Source organism: Platalea leucorodia (genome assembly GCF_965183815.1).
Source record: "Platalea leucorodia genome assembly, contig: HAP1_HAP1_SCAFFOLD_434, whole genome shotgun sequence".
NCBI lineage: Eukaryota > Metazoa > Chordata > Aves > Pelecaniformes > Threskiornithidae > Platalea > Platalea leucorodia.
In genome coordinates, this window is record NW_028121153.1 from 2,405 (window position 1) to 21,000 (window position 18,596).

At 69.3% G+C, this 18,596-nt stretch overlaps 2 protein-coding genes across 2 annotated transcripts in view; one reads left to right on the plus strand and one right to left on the minus strand.

Moving 5' to 3' along the window:
* Positions 1–326: 326 nt before the first annotated feature.
* Positions 327–7,491, minus strand: LOC309604177 (protein CutA homolog). Its single transcript, XM_082339086.1, has 7 exons — positions 7,462–7,491; positions 6,370–6,403; positions 5,154–5,386; positions 3,742–3,801; positions 3,593–3,638; positions 2,737–2,786; positions 327–531 (listed from the first exon to the last, which is right to left on the minus strand). The coding sequence occupies exons 2-7, from the start codon at positions 6,385–6,387 to the stop codon at positions 432–434; spliced, it is 507 nt and encodes a 168-aa protein (XP_082195212.1). The 5' UTR covers positions 6,388–6,403; positions 7,462–7,491; the 3' UTR covers positions 327–431.
* Positions 7,492–11,429: 3,938 nt separating this feature from the next.
* Positions 11,430–18,596, plus strand: part of SYNGAP1 (synaptic Ras GTPase activating protein 1) — a gene marked incomplete at both ends in the record, with an annotated part of 29,328 nt that continues 22,161 nt past the window's right edge. Inside the window, 4 exon segments of the mRNA XM_082339085.1 lie at positions 11,430–11,451; positions 13,160–13,227; positions 13,229–13,282; positions 13,395–13,500. Coding sequence (XP_082195211.1) covers positions 11,430–11,451; positions 13,160–13,227; positions 13,229–13,282; positions 13,395–13,500 — 250 coding nt within the window.

Here is an 18,596-nt window from a genome sequence, read left to right on the forward strand (position 1 = left end):
GGGGCTCCCCCATTTTTGTGCCCCCCCCCATCAACTTATGGGACCCCTCCCCCAATTTGGGGACCCCCCCCCCACTTCCTGTTTGCCCCCCCCCAATTTGGGGTCCCCCCTCCCCATTTCGGGGGGGGTCCCCCTCCATTTTGGGGTCCCCCCACCCATTTTTTGGGGTCCCCCCTCCCCATTTCGGGGGGGGTCCCCCTCCATTTTGGGGTCCCCCCACCCATTTTTTGGGGTCCCCCCTCCCCATTTCGGGGGGGTCCCCCCCCAATTTTGGGGTCACCCTCAGATTTGGGGTCCCCCCACCCATTTTCAGGGTGCCCCTCCCATCTTTGGTGTCGCCCCCCCCCTCCCATTTTTAGGGTCCCCCATTTTGGGGGTTCCCCCCCATTTTGGGGCCCCCCCATTTTGGGGTCCCCCCCATTTTGGGGGGCTCAGGGGGGGACGCTGTCCCGCACCCAGCGCAGGTAGGGGGGGTTGCCCTGGGCCACCGGCACGGCCACCACCTCGGCCACCTCGTAGGGGTGCGCGGCCCTGGGGGGGGCGGGGCGGGGTCAGGGGGGCGGGGCACCCCCGTCACCCCCCCCCGTCACCCCGTCACCCCCCAGTGTCACCCTGTCACCCCCCAGTGTCACCCCCCAGTGTCACCCCGTCACCCCCCCGTCACCCCATCACCCCCAGTGTCACCCCGTCACCCCCCGTGTCACCCTGTCACCCCCCAGTGTCACCCCCCCGTGTCACCCCCCTGTGTCACCCCGTCACCCCCCCGTCACCCCATCACCCCGTGTCACCCTGTCACCCCTCCGTGTCACCCCCCAGTGTCACCCCGTCACCCCCCAGTGTCACCCCCCAGTGTCACCCCCCCGTGTCACCCCCCTGTGTCACCCCGTCACCCCCCCGTCACCCCATCACCCCGTGTCACCCTGTCACCCCTCCGTGTCACCCCCCCGCGTCACCCCGTCACCCCCCCGTCACCCCATCACCCCGTGTCACCCCATCACCCCCTCGTGTCACCCCGTCACCCCGTGTCACCTTGTCACCCCCTTGTGTCACCCCCCGCGTCACTGTGTCACCCCCCCGTGTCACCCCATCACCCCCCCGCGTCACCCTGTCACCCCATCACCCCCCCGTGTCACCCCATCACCCCCCCGCATCACCCTGTCACCCCATCACCCCCCTGCGTCACCCCTTCACCCCCCGGTGTCACCTCGTCACCCCCCCGTGTCACCCTGTCCCCCCCGGTGTCACCTTGTCACCCCCTTGTGTCACCCCCCGCGTCACTGTGTCACCCCCCCGTGTCACCCCATCACCCCCCTGCGTCACCCCTTCACCCCCCGGTGTCACCTCGTCACCCCCCCGTGTCACCCTGTCCCCCCCGGTGTCACCTTGTCACCCCCTAGTGTCACCCCCCAGTGTCACCCCCCTGGCACCCCGTTACCCCCCCATGTCAACCCCTGTCACCCCCCTGCGTCACTGTGTCACCCCCCTGGTGTCACCCCCCCGTGTCACCCTGTCACCCCCCCATGTCACCTTGTCACCCCCCCATGTCACCTCCTAGTGTCACCCGCTGGTGTCACCCTATCCATCCCCCCCGTGTCACCCCATCACCCCCCGGTGTCACCCCCCCGGTGTCACCCCCCAGCGTCACCCCATCACCCCCTGGTGTCACCCCCCGCCCGTGTCACCGCGTCACCCCCGGTGTCACCCCCCGGTGTCACCCCATCACCCCCTGGTGTCACCCCCCGCCCGTGTCACCGCGTCACCCCCCGGTGTCACCCCATCACCCCCCGGTGTCACCCCCCGCCTGTGTCACCGCGTCACCCCCGGTGTCACCCCCTGGTGTCACCCCATCACCCCCCCAGTGTCACCGTGTCGTCCCCCCATGTCACCCCCCAGTATCACCCTGTCACCCCATGTCACCGCGTCACCCCCTGGTGTCACCCCATCACCCCCCAGTGTCACCCCCCGCCCGTGTCACCGCGTCACCCCCGGTGTCACCCCCTGGTGTCACCCCATCACCCCCCGGTGTCACCCCCCGCCCGTGTCACCACGTCACCCCCGGTGTCACCCCCCGGTGTCACCCCATCACCCCCCCAGTGTCACCGTGTCGTCCCCCCATGTCACCCCCCAGTATCACCCTGTCACCCCATGTCACCGCGTCACCCCCCGGTGTCACCCCATCACCCCCTGGTGTCACCCCCCGCCCATGTCACCGCGTCACCCCCCGGTGTCACCCCATCACCCCCCGGTGTCACCCCCCCGCCTGTGTCACCGCGTCACCCCCTGGTGTCACCCCATCACCCCCCCGGTGTCACCATGTCGTCCCCCCATGTCACCCCCCAGTGTCACCGCGTCACCCCCCAGCGTCACCCCATCACCCCCCGGTGTCACCCCCCGCCCGTGTCACCGCGTCACCCCCGGTGTCACCCCCCGGTGTCACCCCATCACCCCCCCAGTGTCACCATGTCGTCCCCCCATGTCACCCCCTAGTATCACCCTGTCACCCCATGTCACCGCGTCACCCCCGGTGTCACCCCATCACCCCCCGGTGTCACCCCCCGCCCGTGTCACCGCGTCACCCCCGGTGTCACCCCCTGGTGTCACCCCATCACCCCCCGGTGTCACCCCCCGCCCGTGTCACCACGTCACCCCCGGTGTCACCCCATCACCCCCCGGTGTCACCCCCCGCCCGTGTCACCGCGTCACCCCCGGTGTCACCGCGTCACCCCCCGCCCTCACCGCACGAACTCAGCCAGCGCCGGGATCCTGGAGCTGCGCGTCTTGATCATCTGGGGGGAGAGGGGACATCGGGGACGTTGGGGACATCGGGGACACCCCGGGGACACCCTGGAGACACCCTGGGGACAGCGTGGGGACATTGGGGGGGGACACTGGGGACCTCAGGGACACCTTGGGGACAGCGTGGGGACACCGTGGGGATGCTGGGGACATCAGGGACACCCTGGGGACAGCGTGGGGACATCGGGGACAGCGTGGGGACACTTGGGGACAGCAGGGACACCCTGGGGACATCAAGGGCATCATGGCGGGACATTGTGGGGACAGCGTGGGGACACCGCAGGGACACCGTGGGGACATCATGGGGACATTGGGGACACCCTGGGGACACCCTGGGGACATTGTGGGTCAGCGTGGGGACACTTGGGGACAGCAGGGACCCCGTGGGGATGCTGTGGGGACAGTGTGGGGACAGTGGGGACGTCAGGGACACCCTGGGGACATCAAGGACACTGGGGGGACATTGTGGGGACAGTGTGGGGACATCAGGGACACCCTGGGGACAGCATGGGGACATTGGGGACATCATGGGGACACTGGGGACACCCTGGGGACACCCTGGGGACATCGTGGGGACATTGGGGATCAGCGTGGGGACACTTGGGGACAGCAGGGACACCCTGGGGACAGCGTGGGGAGGCTGTGGGGACACTGGGGACACCATGGGGACCCCCTGGGGACAGCATGGGGACACTGGGGACCCCCTGGGGATGGTGTGGGGACCCCGTGGGGACATTGGGGACGCCGTGGGGACATTGGGGACGCCGTGGGGACACTGGGGACGGCGGGTGCTCACCAGCAGGACCTCGCTGTCCTCCTCCACCTTCCCTTTCCACTCGTAGCTGGGGGGGGGAGGGGGTGAGGGGGGGCCTGGTGTCCCCCCCCCGTGTCCCCGTGTCCCCCCCCCGTGTCCCCCCCCCCCCGTGTCCCCGTGTCCCCACTCACATGGAGGTGACGTGGGGCAGGACGTTGACGCAGGCCGCCAGCCGCCGCTCCACCATCGCCCTGCGCACGCCGGGGCCGGGTCACCCCCCTGTCACCCTGTCACCCCCCTGTCACCCCCCCGTCACCCCCCCGTGTCACCCCGTCACCCCCCCGTCACCCCGTGTCACCCACTGCCGTCACCCCCCCCCCCGTCACCCAGCTCCCTGTCACCCCCCCGTCACCCCTGCCTGTCACCTGGTGTCACCCGGCCCCGCGTCACCCCCACGTCACCCCCGTGTCACCCCCCTGTCACCCCCCCCCAGCCCCCCATGTCACCCAGTGTCACCCCCCTGTGTCACCCGGCCCCGTGTCACCCCCCGTCCCCCCCCATCACCCCTGTCCCCCCCATGTCACCCAGTGTCACCCCTGCCTGTCACCCAGCCCCATGTCACCCCCGTTACACCCGTGTCACCCCCCCTCACCCCCCCATGTCACCCCCCATCACCCGGTGTCACCCCCATGTCACCCCCATGTCACCCAGTGTCACCCCCATCACCCAGTGTCACCCCCGTCACCCCCCCATGTCACCCAGTGTCACCCCCCGTGTCACCCCCATCACCCAGTGTCACCCCCCCAGTGTCACCCCCCGTCCCCCCATGTCACCCCCATGTCACCCCCCGTCACCCAGCCCCGTGTCACCCCCCATCCCCCCCATGTCACCCAGTGTCACCCCCCAGTGTCACCCCCTGTCACCCCCCATGTCACCCCATGTCACCCAGTGTCACCCCCCAGTGTCACCGCCATCACCCAGTGTCACCCCCCCAGTGTCACCCCCCGTCCCCCCATGTCACCCCCATGTCACCCCCCGTCACCCAGCCCCGTGTCACCCCCCATCACCCAGTGTCACCCCCTCAGTGTCACCCCCCATCCCCCCATGTCACCCCCTCAGTGTCACCCCCTCAGTGTCACCCCCCGTCACCCCCATCCCCCCATGTCACCCCATGTCACCCAGTGTCACCCCCTGTGTCACCCCCATCACCCAGTGTCACCCCCCCAGTGTCACCCCCCATCCCCCCATGTCACCCCCTCAGTGTCACCCCCCGTCACCCCCATCCCTCCCATGTCACCCAGTGTCACCCCCCAGTGTCACCCCCATCACCCAGTATCACCCCCAGTGTCACCCCCCGTCACCCCCCATGTCACCCCCATGTCACCCAGTGTCACCCCCCATGTCACCCCCATCACCCAGTGTCACCCCCATGTCACCCCCCGTCACCCCCCATGTCACCCCCATGTCACCCAGTGTCACCCCCCAGTGTCACCCCCATCACCCAGTGTCACCCCCATGTCACCCCCCGTCACCCCCCATGTCACCCCCATCACCCAGTGTCACCCCCCAGTGTCCCCCCCCCGTGTCCCCCCCGTGTCCCCACCGCGCCAGCTCCTTGGCCACCGTCTCGTTGGGGCAGGTGACGAAGGCGGCGCAGAGGCTGCCGGGGACGTAGGGGTCACCGGGGTCAGCGGGGTCACCGGGGTCAGCGGGGTCACTGGGGTCACTGGGGTCACCGGGGTCGCGGGGGTCGCGGGGGCCCGAGGCCATGGAGAGCAGCCGCCGCCCCAACGCCTGCAGCAGCGGCGTCACCGTCACCAGCGCCAGCGCCAGCACCTGCGGGGACAGCGCCGCCCGCCCCGTCGCGATACCCCGCCATATCGCGATACCCCGCCACGTCGTGATACCCCGCCATATCGCGATACCCCGCCACGTCGTGATACCCCGCCACATCGCGATACCTCGCCACGTCACACTACCTCACTACATCACGGTACCCCGCCACGTCACGTTACCCCGCCTCACGGTACCCCGCCCTATCGCGATACCACCGTGTCACGCCCCCCCCCCCGCCGCGTCGCGATCGCCAGCGGGCCGCGGCAGCCGCCATGTCGCGGTGATAACCCAGCGTGTCGCGATAGCCAGCGCGCCGCGCTGCCTGGCAACCGTCGCAACAGCTGGTCGCGGCACTGGGATGTCACGAATCCCAGCGCATCGCGATACCCAGCACGTCACGATACCAGCCCGCAGCACCAAGATACCTGGCAATAGTGCTGCAAGGCCTGGCATGTCGTGATACCCACCATGTCACGATACCCAGCCACGGCGCTGCAATACCTCCTGACCACAGCATCACCATACCCGCTACGTCACAATAGCTCCTATATGTCACGATACCCACCCACGGCGCCACAATACCCACCGTGTCATGATACCCGGCCTACCATGTCACGATACCTGGCTATGGCACCACGATACCCACCCTGTCACGATACCCACCATGCCGTGACACCCAGCACGTCGCGATACCCAGCCCTGGCCCCATGTTGCGATACCTACCATGTCGCGATACCCAGCCGCAGCACCGCGACACCCACCGTGTCGCAACGCCCGGCACGCCGCGACACCCGGCTTTGCTGACACGAGAGCCACCGCGTCGCGATAGCCCCCCTGTCGCAACACCCGCCGTGCGGCGACGCCCAGCCCCACGCCACCATGCCCGTCACACTGTGACGCCCCCCCGCTGTCGTGACATTCCCCCCTCTGTCGTGATATGCCCTCCCCCCGGCGGGGCTGTCGTGACGGGGGGGGGTACTCACCCCACAGGCCACCTTCATGGGGCGCTGTCCCCGCCTGCCGGGAGAGCCGGCGCCGTCAGGGGACCCCCCCTGCCCCACGCCTGCCCCACGGCTGCCCCACGGCTGCCCCACGGCCCCCCCTGCCCCACAGCCCCCCCCGCCCCACAGCCCCGGGGCTGCCCCACGCCTGCCCCACGGCTGCCCCACGGCTGCCCCACGGCCCCCACGGCTGCCCCATGGCCCCCCCCCCGCCCCACAGCCCCGGGGCTGCCCCACGCCTGCCCCACGGCTGCCCCACGGCTGCCCCATGGCCCCCACTGCCCCACAGCCCCCACTGCTGCCCCACAGCCCCCACGGCTGCCCCACGGCACCGGGGCTGCCCCATAGCCCCACCCCCGCCCCACAGCACCGGGGCTGCCCCACGCCTGCCCCATGGCTGCCCCACAGCCCCCACTGCCCCACGGCACCGGGGCTGCCCCATAGCCCCCCCAGCTGCCCCATAGCCCCCCCAGCCCCATGAGCAGCCCCCCAACCCCCTCTACTGCCCCCGGCCCCCTATACCGCCCCCCCCAGCCCCATATACAGCCCCCCAGCCCCACATACGGCCTCCCAGCCCCACATACGGCCCCCTATACCGCCCCTCCAGCCCCATATAGTGCCCCAGCCCCACATATGGCCCCCCCAGCCCCATATATCACCCCCCCAGCCCCATACAGTGCCCCCCAGCCCCCTATAGTGTCCCCCCCAGCCCCATATACAGCCCCCCGGCCCCATATATCGCCCTCCAGCCCCATAGGGTGCCCCCCAGCCCCCTATACCGCCCCCCAGCCCCCTATATCGAGCACCCCAGCCCCCTATATCGCCCCCTGCCCCCTATATCGCCTCCAGCCCCCTATATCGTACCCCAGCCCCCTATATTGACCCCCCCAGCCCCCTATATTGACCCCCAGTCCCCTATAGGGCCCCCCAGCCCCATATAGAACCCCCCCCGCCCCATATATCGCCCCCAGCCCCCTATATCGCCCCCCCAGCCCCCTCTATCGCCGCCCCTGCCCCCTCTATCGCGCCCCTGCCCCCTCTATCGCCCCCCGTACCCCGCCCCCCCCCCCGTACCCGCCGCCGCAGCCGCCGCTCGGCCGCCGCCCCCACGTGACCCAGCCGGCCCCGCCCCCACCCCCGCGCCCCGCCCCCCTCCCCGCCGCGTCACCGCGGCCCCGCCCCCTCCCCGCCGCGTCAGCGCGCGGCCGGAAGCGGCCCGGGGTGGGGGGAGGGGTCGGGGAGGGTGGGGGGAGGGGAGGGGCCCCGGGGGTGGGGGGAGGGGGGAATTTGAGGAGGGGGAGGGGGTGGGGGAGGGGTCCCGGGGAGGTGGGGGAGGGGCGGGGGGGTCGGTGAGTGTGAGCGTGAGCGTGAGCGTGAGGCGCGTGCAGCGCACACTCGCCCCGCGCACACTCACACTCACCCCGCGCACACTCACACTCGCCCCTGCACTCACACTCGCCCCTGCACTCACACTCGCCCCGCGCACACTCACACTCGCCCCTGCACTCACACTCACACTCGCCCCTGCACTCACACTCACACTCGCCCCACGCACACTCACACTCGCCCCTGCACTCACACTCGCCCCACGCACACTCACACTCGCCCCACGCACACTCACACTCGCCCCTGCACTCACACTCACACTCACCCCTGCACTCACACTCGCCCCGTGCACACTCACACTCGCCCCACGCACACTCACACTCACCCCTGCACTCACACTCGCCCCTGCACTCACACTCGCCCCGCGCACACTCACACTCACCCCTGCACTCACACTCGCCCCGCGCACACTCACACTCGCCCCTGCACTCACACTCGCCCCTGCACTCACACTCGCCCCGCGCACACTCACACTCGCCCCGCGCACACTCACACTCGCCCCTGCACTCACACTCACACTCGCCCCGCGCACACTCACACTCACCCCTGCACTCACACTCGCCCCTGCACTCACACTCGCCCCGCGCACACTCACACTCGCCCCGCGCACACTCGCCCCGCGCACACTCACACTCGCCCCTGCACTCACACTCACACTCGCCCCGCGCACACTCACACTCGCCCCTGCACTCACACTCACCCCTGCACTCACACTCGCCCCTGCACTCACTCGCCCCGCGCACACTCACACTCGCCCCGCGCACACTCGCCCCGCGCACACTCACACTCGCCCCTGCACTCACAACTCGCCCCACGCACACTCACACTCGCCCCGCGCACACTCACACTCGCCCCTGCACTCACACTCACACTCGCCCCACGCACACTCACACTCGCCCTGCACTCACACTCGCCCCGCGCACACTCACACTCGCCCCACGCACACTCACACTCGCCCCGTGCACACTCACACTCGCCCCTGCACTCACACTCGCCCCACGCACACTCACACTCGCCCCGCGCACACTCACACTCGCCCCTGCACTCACACTCACACTCGCCCCTGCACTCACACTCGCCCTCTGCACCCCCACCCCTTGCACACTCCCGCTCACCCCAGTGTGAACTGGGAGGGCCGAGCGCAGGAGCACTGGGAGGACTGGGATGGGGACACTGGGGACACTGGAGCAACTGGGAGGCCCTGGGATGGGATGGTGGGACACTGGGGGGGGTACTGGAAGCACTGGGAGCACTGGGATGGGGACACCGGTGGCACTGGGAGCACTGGGAGCACTGGGATAAGGACCCTGGGAACCCAAGGAACACTCGGGGGCACTGGAGCACTGGAATGGGGACACTGGGGACACTGGGAGCAACTGGGAGGCCCTGGGATGGGATGGTGGGACACTGGGGGGTACTGGAAGTGCTGGGAGCACTGGGATGGGGACACCGGTGGCACTGGGAGCACTGGATAGAGTCTCTGGGGACACTTGGGGCACTGGGAGCACGGGGATTAGAGGATTGGGAGCACTGGGGACACTGGGAGGGGGGACTGGGGTTACTGGGAGCAATGGGATAGGGACACTGGGAGCACTGGGGGGGCTGGGGGACACTGGGAGGCACTGGGGGCTCTGGTACAAGGACACTGGGGACACTGGCAGGCCCTGGGATGGGGCACTGGGAGCTCTGGGAGACGCTGGGAGACGCTGGGATGGGATGGTGGGACACTGGGAGCACTGGGATAGAGAGTGAGGGGACCGTCGTGCCACTGGGATGTGCCACTGGTGCCACTGGTGTCGCTCCTGTCACTGCTGTCACTGGTAGCACTGGTGCCGCTGCTGGCACTGGTGCCGCTGCTGTCACTGGTGCCCTGGTGCCACTGGTGTTACTGGTACCACTGATGTCACTGGAGCCACTGGCGTCGCTGCTATCGCTGGTGTCACTGGTGCCACTGGTGTCACTGCTGCTGCTGCTGCTATCGCTGGTGTCACTGGTGCCACTGGTATCACCAGTGCTGCTGCTGTCACTGCTATCACTGCTGTCACTGGTGTCACTGGTGCAACTGGTCCTGCTATTGCTGGTGCCACTGGTGTCACTGGTGCCACTGGTGCCGCTGCTATCGCTGCAGCCACTGGTGCCACTGGTGCCACTGGTGTCACTGGTGTCACTGGTATCACGGTGCCACTGGTGCCACTGGTGTCACTGGTGCTGCTGCTGTCCTCGCTGTCACTGGTGCCACTGGTGCCACTGCTATTGCTGCAGCCACTGGTGTCACTGGTGCCACTGCTTTCGCTGCAGCCAGTGGTGCCACTGGTGTCACTGCAGCCACTGGTTGCCACTGGTGCCGCTGGTGTCACTGGTGCCGCTGCTGTCGCTGCAGCCACTGGTGCCACTGGTGCCGCTGGTGTCACTGGTGTCACTGGTATCACGGTGCCACTGGTGCCACTGGTGTCTCTGGTAGCACTGTGCCACTGGTGTCACTGGTGCTGCTGCTGTCCTCGCTGTCACTGGTGCCACTGGTGCCACTGCTATTGCTGCAGCCACTGGTGTCACTGGTGCCACTGCTTTCGCTGCAGCCAGTGGTGCCACTGGTGCCGCTGGTGTCACTGGTGTCACTGGTAGCACTGGTGCCACTGGTGTCACTGGTGCTGCTGCTGTCCTCGCTGTCACTGGTGCCACTGGTGCCACTGCTATTGCTGCAGCCACTGGTGTCACTGGTGCCACTGCTTTCGCTGCAGCCAGTGGTGCCACTGGTGTCACTGCAGCCACTGGTGCCGCTGGTGTCACTGGTGCCGCTGCTGTTGCTGCAGCCACTGGTGCCACTGGTGTCACTGGTATCACTGGTGCCACTGGTGCCACTGGAGCCGCTGCTGTCGCTGCAGCCACTGGTGCCACTGGTGTCACTGGTGCCACTGGTGCTGGTGGTGCCACTGGAGCCGCTGCTGTCGCTGCAGCCACTGGTGCCGCTGGTGCCGCTGGTGCCACTGGTGCTGGTGGTGTCACTGGTGCCGCTGCTATCGCTGCAGCCGCTGGTGCCACTGGTGTTGCTGGTATCACTGGTGCCACTGGTGCCACTGCTGTCACTGCAGCCACTGGTGCCACTGGTGTCACCGGTATCACTGGTGCCACTGGTGCCACTGGTGCCGCTGCTGTCCCTGCTGTCACTGGTGCCACTGGTGCCACTGGTGCTGCTGCTGTCCCTGCTACCACTGGTGCCACTGGTGCCACCAGTATCACTGGTGCCACTGGTGCCGCTGCTGTCATTGCAGCCACTGGTGCCACTGGTTGTCACCGGTATCACTGGTGCCGCTGGTGCCACTGCTGCCACTGCTGTCGCTGCAGCCACTGGTGCCGCTGGTGCCGCTGGTGCCGCTGGTGCCGCTGCTGTCACCGGTGTCGCCGCTGTCGCCGGTGCGGGGGGGGTCCCCTAAAGTCCCCGCCCCCCCCTCCCCCTCCCCCCGGGCCCCTCCCCCTCCCTCCCTCGTCCCCTCCCCCGACGCCTGCGTCCCCCCCCTCCCCCCCCCCGCCTGGGCCCCGCCCCCCTCCCCCCGCCCCCCCTCCCCCCCCCCTCCTCCTCCCCGGGCCCCTCCCCCTCCCGCCTGGGTCCCCCGCGCCGCCCGTGCCGGCGCCCGGGGGAAGCGAACGGCGGAGGAACCATGTCCTATGTCCCCTTCCGAGGTACCGGCACCGGGGGGCACCGGGGGGGCACCGGGGGGGGGCCACCGGGGGGGGGAGGCACCGGGGGGGGGGGGAACGGGAGGGGGGGGAACCGGGGGTGGGGGGGAACCGGGGGTGGGGGGAACGGGAGGGGGGGGGAACGGGAGGGGGGGGGGCGAACCGGGGGTGGGGGGGAACCGGAGGGGGGGGGGGGAACCGGTGCGGCCCCGCAACCGGTACCGGGAGGTTTTTTTTTTTTTTTTTGGGGGGGGGGGGGGGAGGGGTGGGGTCGGGAGCGATGGGAATGGGAATGGAACGGGACTGGGGGATGCTGGGACCGGGACCCGGTGGGACCGGTACTGGGGGCTACTGGTACCCGGTGGGACCGGTACTGGGGGCTACTGGTATCCAGTGATACCGGTACCCAGTGATACCGGTACCGGGGGCTACTGGTATCCAGTGATACCGGTACCAGGGGATACTGGTATCCAGTGATACCGGTACTGGGGGATGCTGGTACCCAGTGATACCGGTACTGGGGGATACTGGTACCCAGTGATACGGTACTGGGGGATACTGGTATCCAGTGATACTGGTACTGGGGGATGCTGGTACCCAGTGAAACCAGTACCCAGTGATACCAGTACTGGGGGATGCTGGTACCCAGTGATACCAGTACCCAGTGATACCGGTACTGGGGGGATGCCGGTACCCAGTGATACTGGTACTGGGGGATACTGGTACTGGGGGATGCCGGTACCCAGTGATACCAGTACCGGGGGTTGCCGGTACCGGGGGAGGATGCTGCTACCGGTACTGGGAGATACTGGTACCCGGGGGTTGCTGGTACTGGGGGATACTGGTACCAGGGGGCTGGTGGTACGGGGGAGATGCCAGTACTGGGGGATGCTGGTAGCCAGTGATGCCAGTACCAGGGGGATACTGGTGCTGGGGGATGCTGGTAACTGGTTGTTGCTGGTGCCGGGGGAGGATGCTGGTACCGGGGGATGCCGGTACTGGGGATACTGGTACTGGGGGATACTGGTGCCGGGGGATGTTGTTACTGGGGGATGCTGTTGCTGGGGCGACGCCGGTACCCGGGGGATGCCAGTACTGGGGGCTGCTGGTACTGGGCGATGCCGCTACCCGGGGGGAGGATGCTGCTACTGGGGGATACTGGTACCCAGCGATGCCGGTCCCAGTCACTCCCAGTGCCCCGGTTCCCCGGGGCCCAACCTGACCCAGTTCAGAAACGGGGCCGGGGGCGGGGGAGGGGGGCACCCGGGGCCCTCCTTGGCCTCCTCATCCTCGGCGGGGGAGGCCGAAGGCCGCGGGGCCTTGGCCACCCACTCCCCGCGGGGGTGGCCCACGAGGGGGTGGGGAGGGGGGGGGAGGGGGGGCCAGTTGGGGCCGTTACCCATCCCCCACCCCCTCCATTTTGGGGGACCCCCCCCCCCCCCAAAAAGAAAAAAAGCATCCGGGCCTTCCTCATCCTCCGGCGTGGGAGGCCGAAGGCACCCGAGCACCCAAGAGGGGACCCAAGCGAGCGGGTGGGGACCCCCCCCCCCCCCCCACCCCTCCCCCCCGCCGTCGCCGTCGCAACCAGCACCCATGGGTGGGGAGATTGCGGGGGGGGGGGGGGGAGATAAAGGGGTAAGGGGGGGGGGAAGGGTCATCCAGTGGTGACCCCCCCCCTCCCCCCCCCCCCCGCCCCTCCCCCCCCCCCCAGATGTGCGAGGAGCCCCCCTGGCCCGCGGGCCCTACGCCCCGGCACCCTACGAGCGGCCGCCCTGGAACCCCCCGCTTCTGCATCATCTCCGGGAATCAGCTGCTGATGCTGGATGAGGAGGAGGTGAGGCGGGGGGGAGGGGCAGATTTTAGGGGGGGGGGGGGGAGGGGAATTTGGGGGGGGGGGGGGGGGGCCCTCATTTTTTGGTGACCCCCCCCCACCCCCTCCCCCTTAGATCCATCCGTTGCTTATCCGGGATCGCCGGAGCGAACCGTGCCGGAGCAAACTGCTGCGGCGAACCGTCAGCGTCCCGGTGGAGGGGCGCCCCCACCCCGAGCACGGTACCGGGGGGGCCCCTCCCCCCCCCCTTTTTTTTTTTTTTTTGGGGGGGGGGGGGAGGGGGGGAGCTCAGCATCCTTCCCCCCCCCCCCCCCCCCCGAAAGCCTGGGAGCCATCCCATAATGCTCACTGGAGGCACGCATGGCTGCTCGGCAACCGTTGCTAGGGAAACCCCGCGGCGCGGGGAGGCGGTTGGTCCTACCCCCCCCCCCCCCCGCCCCCTCCCCCCATCCCCCCCCCCCCCCGCCCCCCCAGGCATCCGGGGCCTTGACCTCTCCCCTCCCCCCTCCCCGGACCCAGATGTGGGGGTCCCCTCCCCCCCCCCCGGACCCCTCCCCCCCCCCGGACCCAAATGTTGGGGTCCCCTCCCCTCCCCCACCCCCAGACCCCTCCCCTCCATCCCCTCCCCCCCCCCGGACCCAGATGTTGGGGTCCCCTCCCCTCCCCCCCCCCAGACCCCTCCCCTCCATCCCCTCCCCCCCCCCCAGGCCCCAGATGTGGGGGTCCCCCTCCCCCCCACCCCCAGACCCCTCCCCCCCAGACCCCTCCCCTCCATCCCCTCCCCCCCCCAGGCCCCAGATGTGGGGGTCCCCCCCTCCCCCCCAGGACCTAGATGTGGGGGTCCCCTCCCCCCCAGACCCCTCCCCTCCATCCCCTCCCCCACCCCCCAGGCCCCAGATGTTGGGGTCCCCTCCCCTCCATCCCCTCCCCCCCCCGGACCCAGATGTTGGGGTCCCCTCCCCCCCCGCCGTGGGTGGTCCCGGGGGGGGTGGGGGCTGGGGACACGGGGGGACACGGCGGCGCCCCTCCCCCCCCGCCCCTCCCCCGCTTCCTCCCGGCATTTTAAAAAAAGCCAATTTCGGTCCCCGGCGAAGTTGGGCTCCGAAGCGTCGCCATGGCGACGGCGACAGCGCGGGGGGGGGACACGCGCGCGCCACCCCCGCCGCCACTGCCACTGTCACCGTCACCACTGCCACCATCCACTGCCACCGCCGCCACTGTCACCGTCACCACTGCCACCATCCACTGTCACTGCCACTGTCACCATCACCGTCACCATCACCACTGCCACCATCCACTGCCACTGTCACCGTCACCACTGCCACCGCCGCCACTGTCACCGTCACCACTGCCACCATCCACTGCCACTGCCACTGTCACCATCACCGTCACCATCACCACTGCCACCATCCACTGCCACTGTCACCGTCACCACTGCCACTGTCACCGTCACCACGGCCACCATCCACTGCCACCGCCGCCACTGCCACTGTCACTGTCACCACGGCCACCGCTGCCACCACTGCCACCATCCACTGCCACTGTCACCACTGCCACCGCCGCCACTGTCACCGTCACCACTGCCACCATCCACTGCCAGTGTCACCGTCACCACTGCCACTGTCACCGCCACCACTGCCACCATCCACCGCCGCTGTCACCACTGCCACTGTCACTGTCACCACTGCCACCATCCACTGCCACTGTCACTGTCACCACAGCCACCACTGCCACTGCCACTGTCACCGTCACCACTGCCACTGTCACCGTCACCACGGCCACCGCCGCCACCACTGCCACCATCCACTGCCACTGTCACCGTCACCACGGCCACCACCGCCACTGCCACTGTCACTGTCACCACTGCCACTGTCACCGTCACCACTGCCACCACCGCCACCACTGCCACCATCCACTGCCACCACTGCCACTGTCACCACTGCCACTGTCACCACCACCACCACTGCCACCATCCACTGCCACCGCTGCCACTGTCACCACCGCCGCTGTCACCACTGCCACTGTCACCGTCACCACTGCCACCATCCACTGCCACTGTCACCACTGCCACTGCCACTGTCACCACTGCCACTGTCACCGTCACCACTGCCACCATCGCCACTGCCACCACTGCCGCTGTCACCACTGTCACCACTGTCACCACCGCCACCACCGCCACTGCCACCACTGCCGCTGTCACCACTGTCACCACTGTCACCACTGTCACCACTGCCACCACTGCCACCACCCACTGTCACCACCACTGCCACCAGCACTCGGGGGACCGGCCACGTTGCCACCTCTGCCACCACTGTCACCACTGCCACCGTCACCAGCATCACCACTGTCACCATCACCACTGCCACCACTGCCACCGCCACCAGCGCTGCCACCACTGCCACCAGTGCTGCTGTCATCACTGCCACCATCCACTGTCACCACTGTCACCACCACTGCCACCACTGCCACCGTCACCAGCGTCACCACTGCCACCATCCACTGCCACCAGCGCTTGGGGGGAACCGGCCATGTGCCACCCCTGCCACCACTGTCACTGTCACCATTGCCACCACTGTCACCACCACTGCCACCACTACTACTGTTGTCACCACTGCCACCATCGCTGTCACCATCACTGCCACCACCGCCACTGTCACCGGCGTCACCACTGCCACTGTCACCATCACTGCCACCACCACCACTGTCACCATCACTGCCACCACCGCCACTGTCACCATCCCCACTGCCACCAGTGTCACCAGTACCATCACAGCAGGGGGGGACCGGCCACGTGCCACCACTGCCACCACCCACAACGTCACCAACTGCCACCACCATCGCCGCCAGCACCATTGTCACCTCCCCTGTCACCATCCACAGCCACCGCCATCGTCCCTGTCACCGCTGTCACACCTCCCCGTCACCACCGTCACCGTCACCACGGCCACCACGGCCACCACGGCCACTGTCACCGCTGTCCCCACGGCCACCACCACTGCCACCGCTGTCCCTGCTGCCACCGCTGCCACCGTCACCATCGCCACTGCCACCAGTGCCATGGCCACCACCCTGTGTCACCACTGCCACAGTCACTGTCCCCACTGCCACCAGTGCCACCAGTGTCACTGTCACTGCCACCGCTGTCATCACCACCATCACCAGTGCCACCAGTGCCACGGCCACCAGTGTCACTGTCCCTGCTGCCACCAGTGTCACCATCACCGCCACCAGCAGTGCCACCAGTGTCACTGTGACTGTCCCCACTGCCACCACTGCTATGGCCACCGCTGTCACCACTGTCACCACCATCACCGCTGCTACGGCCACCAGTGTCACTGTCCCCGCTGCCACCAGTGTCCCCGTCCCCGCTGCCACCAGTGTCCCCATCCCTGCCACCACCATCACCAGTGCCACCAGTGCCACCAGTGTCACCGTCACTGCCACCTACGCCATGGCCACCAGTGTCCCTGTCCCCACTGCCACCAGTGTCACCATTACCACCATCACCAGTGCCACCAGTGTCACCATCACCACCAGTGCCACCAGTGTCCCTGTCCCCACCGTCCCCAGTGCCACCAGTGTCACCATCACCACCATCACCAGCATCACCAGTGCCACCAGCATCACCAGTGCCACCAGTGTCCCTGTCCCCAGTGCCACCAGTGTCACCATCACCACCAGTGCCACCAGTGTCCCTGTCCCCACCGTCCCCAGTGCCACCAGTGTCACCATCACCACCATCACCAGCATCACCAGTGCCACCAGTGTCCCTGTCCCCAGTGCCACCAGTGTCCCCATCACCACCAGTGCCACCAGTGTCCCTGTCCCCAGTGCCACCAGTGCCACCATCACCACCAGTGCCACCAGTGTCCCTATCCCCACCGCCACCAGTGCCACCAGTGTCACCATCACCACCATCACCAGCATCACCAGTGCCACCAGTGTCCCTGTCCCCAGTGCCCCCAGTGTCCCCATCACCACCAGTGCCACCAGTGTCCCTGTCACCAGTGCCACCAGTGCCACCAGTGTCGCTGTCCCTGCGGGGCCGTGCCCCCCCCTCCCCCCCCGTGTCCCCTCCCCCTCCCCGTTCCCACGGTGGGGGATGGGGGGGGGACGACACGGACACGAGACCTCGCGCGCGCGGCGGCGGCGGCGGGGCGTGGCCACGTCTCCCCGGGCAACGCGGCCCCGCCCCCTCCCCCGGCCCCCTCCCCCCCCCCTCCCGGGGCGGGGCCGCGCGCGCCCGAGGTGGGGGGGGGGGAGGAGGGGGCGGGGCCGGGGGGGAGGGGGGCGCGCGCGCGCGCGCGCGGCGGGGGCGGAGCGTGCGCGCGCGCGGGGCGGCGGCGGCGGCGGGAGCGGGAGCGGCGGGGGGTGAGTGTGCAACGGGCGGGGCGAGTGTGCAAACCCCCCCCCCATCCCCCCCCCCACCCCCGGGGCGAGTGTGCAAGGGCGGGGGCGAGCGGGCGGCGGCGAGCGTGCAAGAGCGGGGGCGAGCGTGCACGCTTGCAGAGGTGCCGGGGAGCGTGCAAGGGCTTGGGGGTGAGTGTGCAAGGCGCTGCGGGTGTGCAAAGCCTGGGGGTGGGTGTGCAAGGCGCTGCGGGTGTGCAAGGGCTTGGGGGTGGGTGTGCAAGGCGCTGCGGGTGTGCAAAGCCTGGGGGTGGGTGTGCAAGGGCTTGGGGGTGATAGGGAGCGTGCAAAGCCTGGGGGTGAGTGTGCAAGGGTTTGGGGGTGATAGGGAGCGTGCAAGGGCTGGGGGTGAGTGTGCAAGCGTTTGGGGGTGCCAGGGAGCGTGCAAGGGCTGGGGGGGGAGCGTGCAAGGCTCTGGGGGTGTGCAAGGACTGGGGGTGAGTGTGCAAGGGTTTGGGGGTGCCAGGGAGCGTGCATGGCTGGCGGTGAGCGTGCAAGGGTTTGGGGGTGACGGGGAGCGTGCACAGCTCGGGGGGGAGCGTGCAGGGCTGGCAGCGAGCGTGCAAGGCTCTGGGGGTGCAGGGGAGCGTGCAAGGCTCTGGGGGTGAGCGTGCAAGGCTCTGGGGGTGCAGGGGAGCGTGCAAGGCTCTGGGGGTGAGCGTGCAAGGCTGGGAGCGAGCGGGAGCGTGCGGGGCTCGGGGGAGCGAGCGTGCCCGGCTGGAGCGTGCATGGCTTCGCAGGTGAGCGTGCCCGGCCGGAGGGGCGAGGGGCGAGCGTGCAAGGCTCCAGGGGTGAGCGTGCGAAGCTGCGGGGCTGAGCGTGAGCGTGCGAAGCTGCGGTGGGGAGCGGTGGGGGGGGGGGGGGGGCATGCACGGCCGGGGGTGAGCGTGCACGGCGCCGGGGGTGAGCG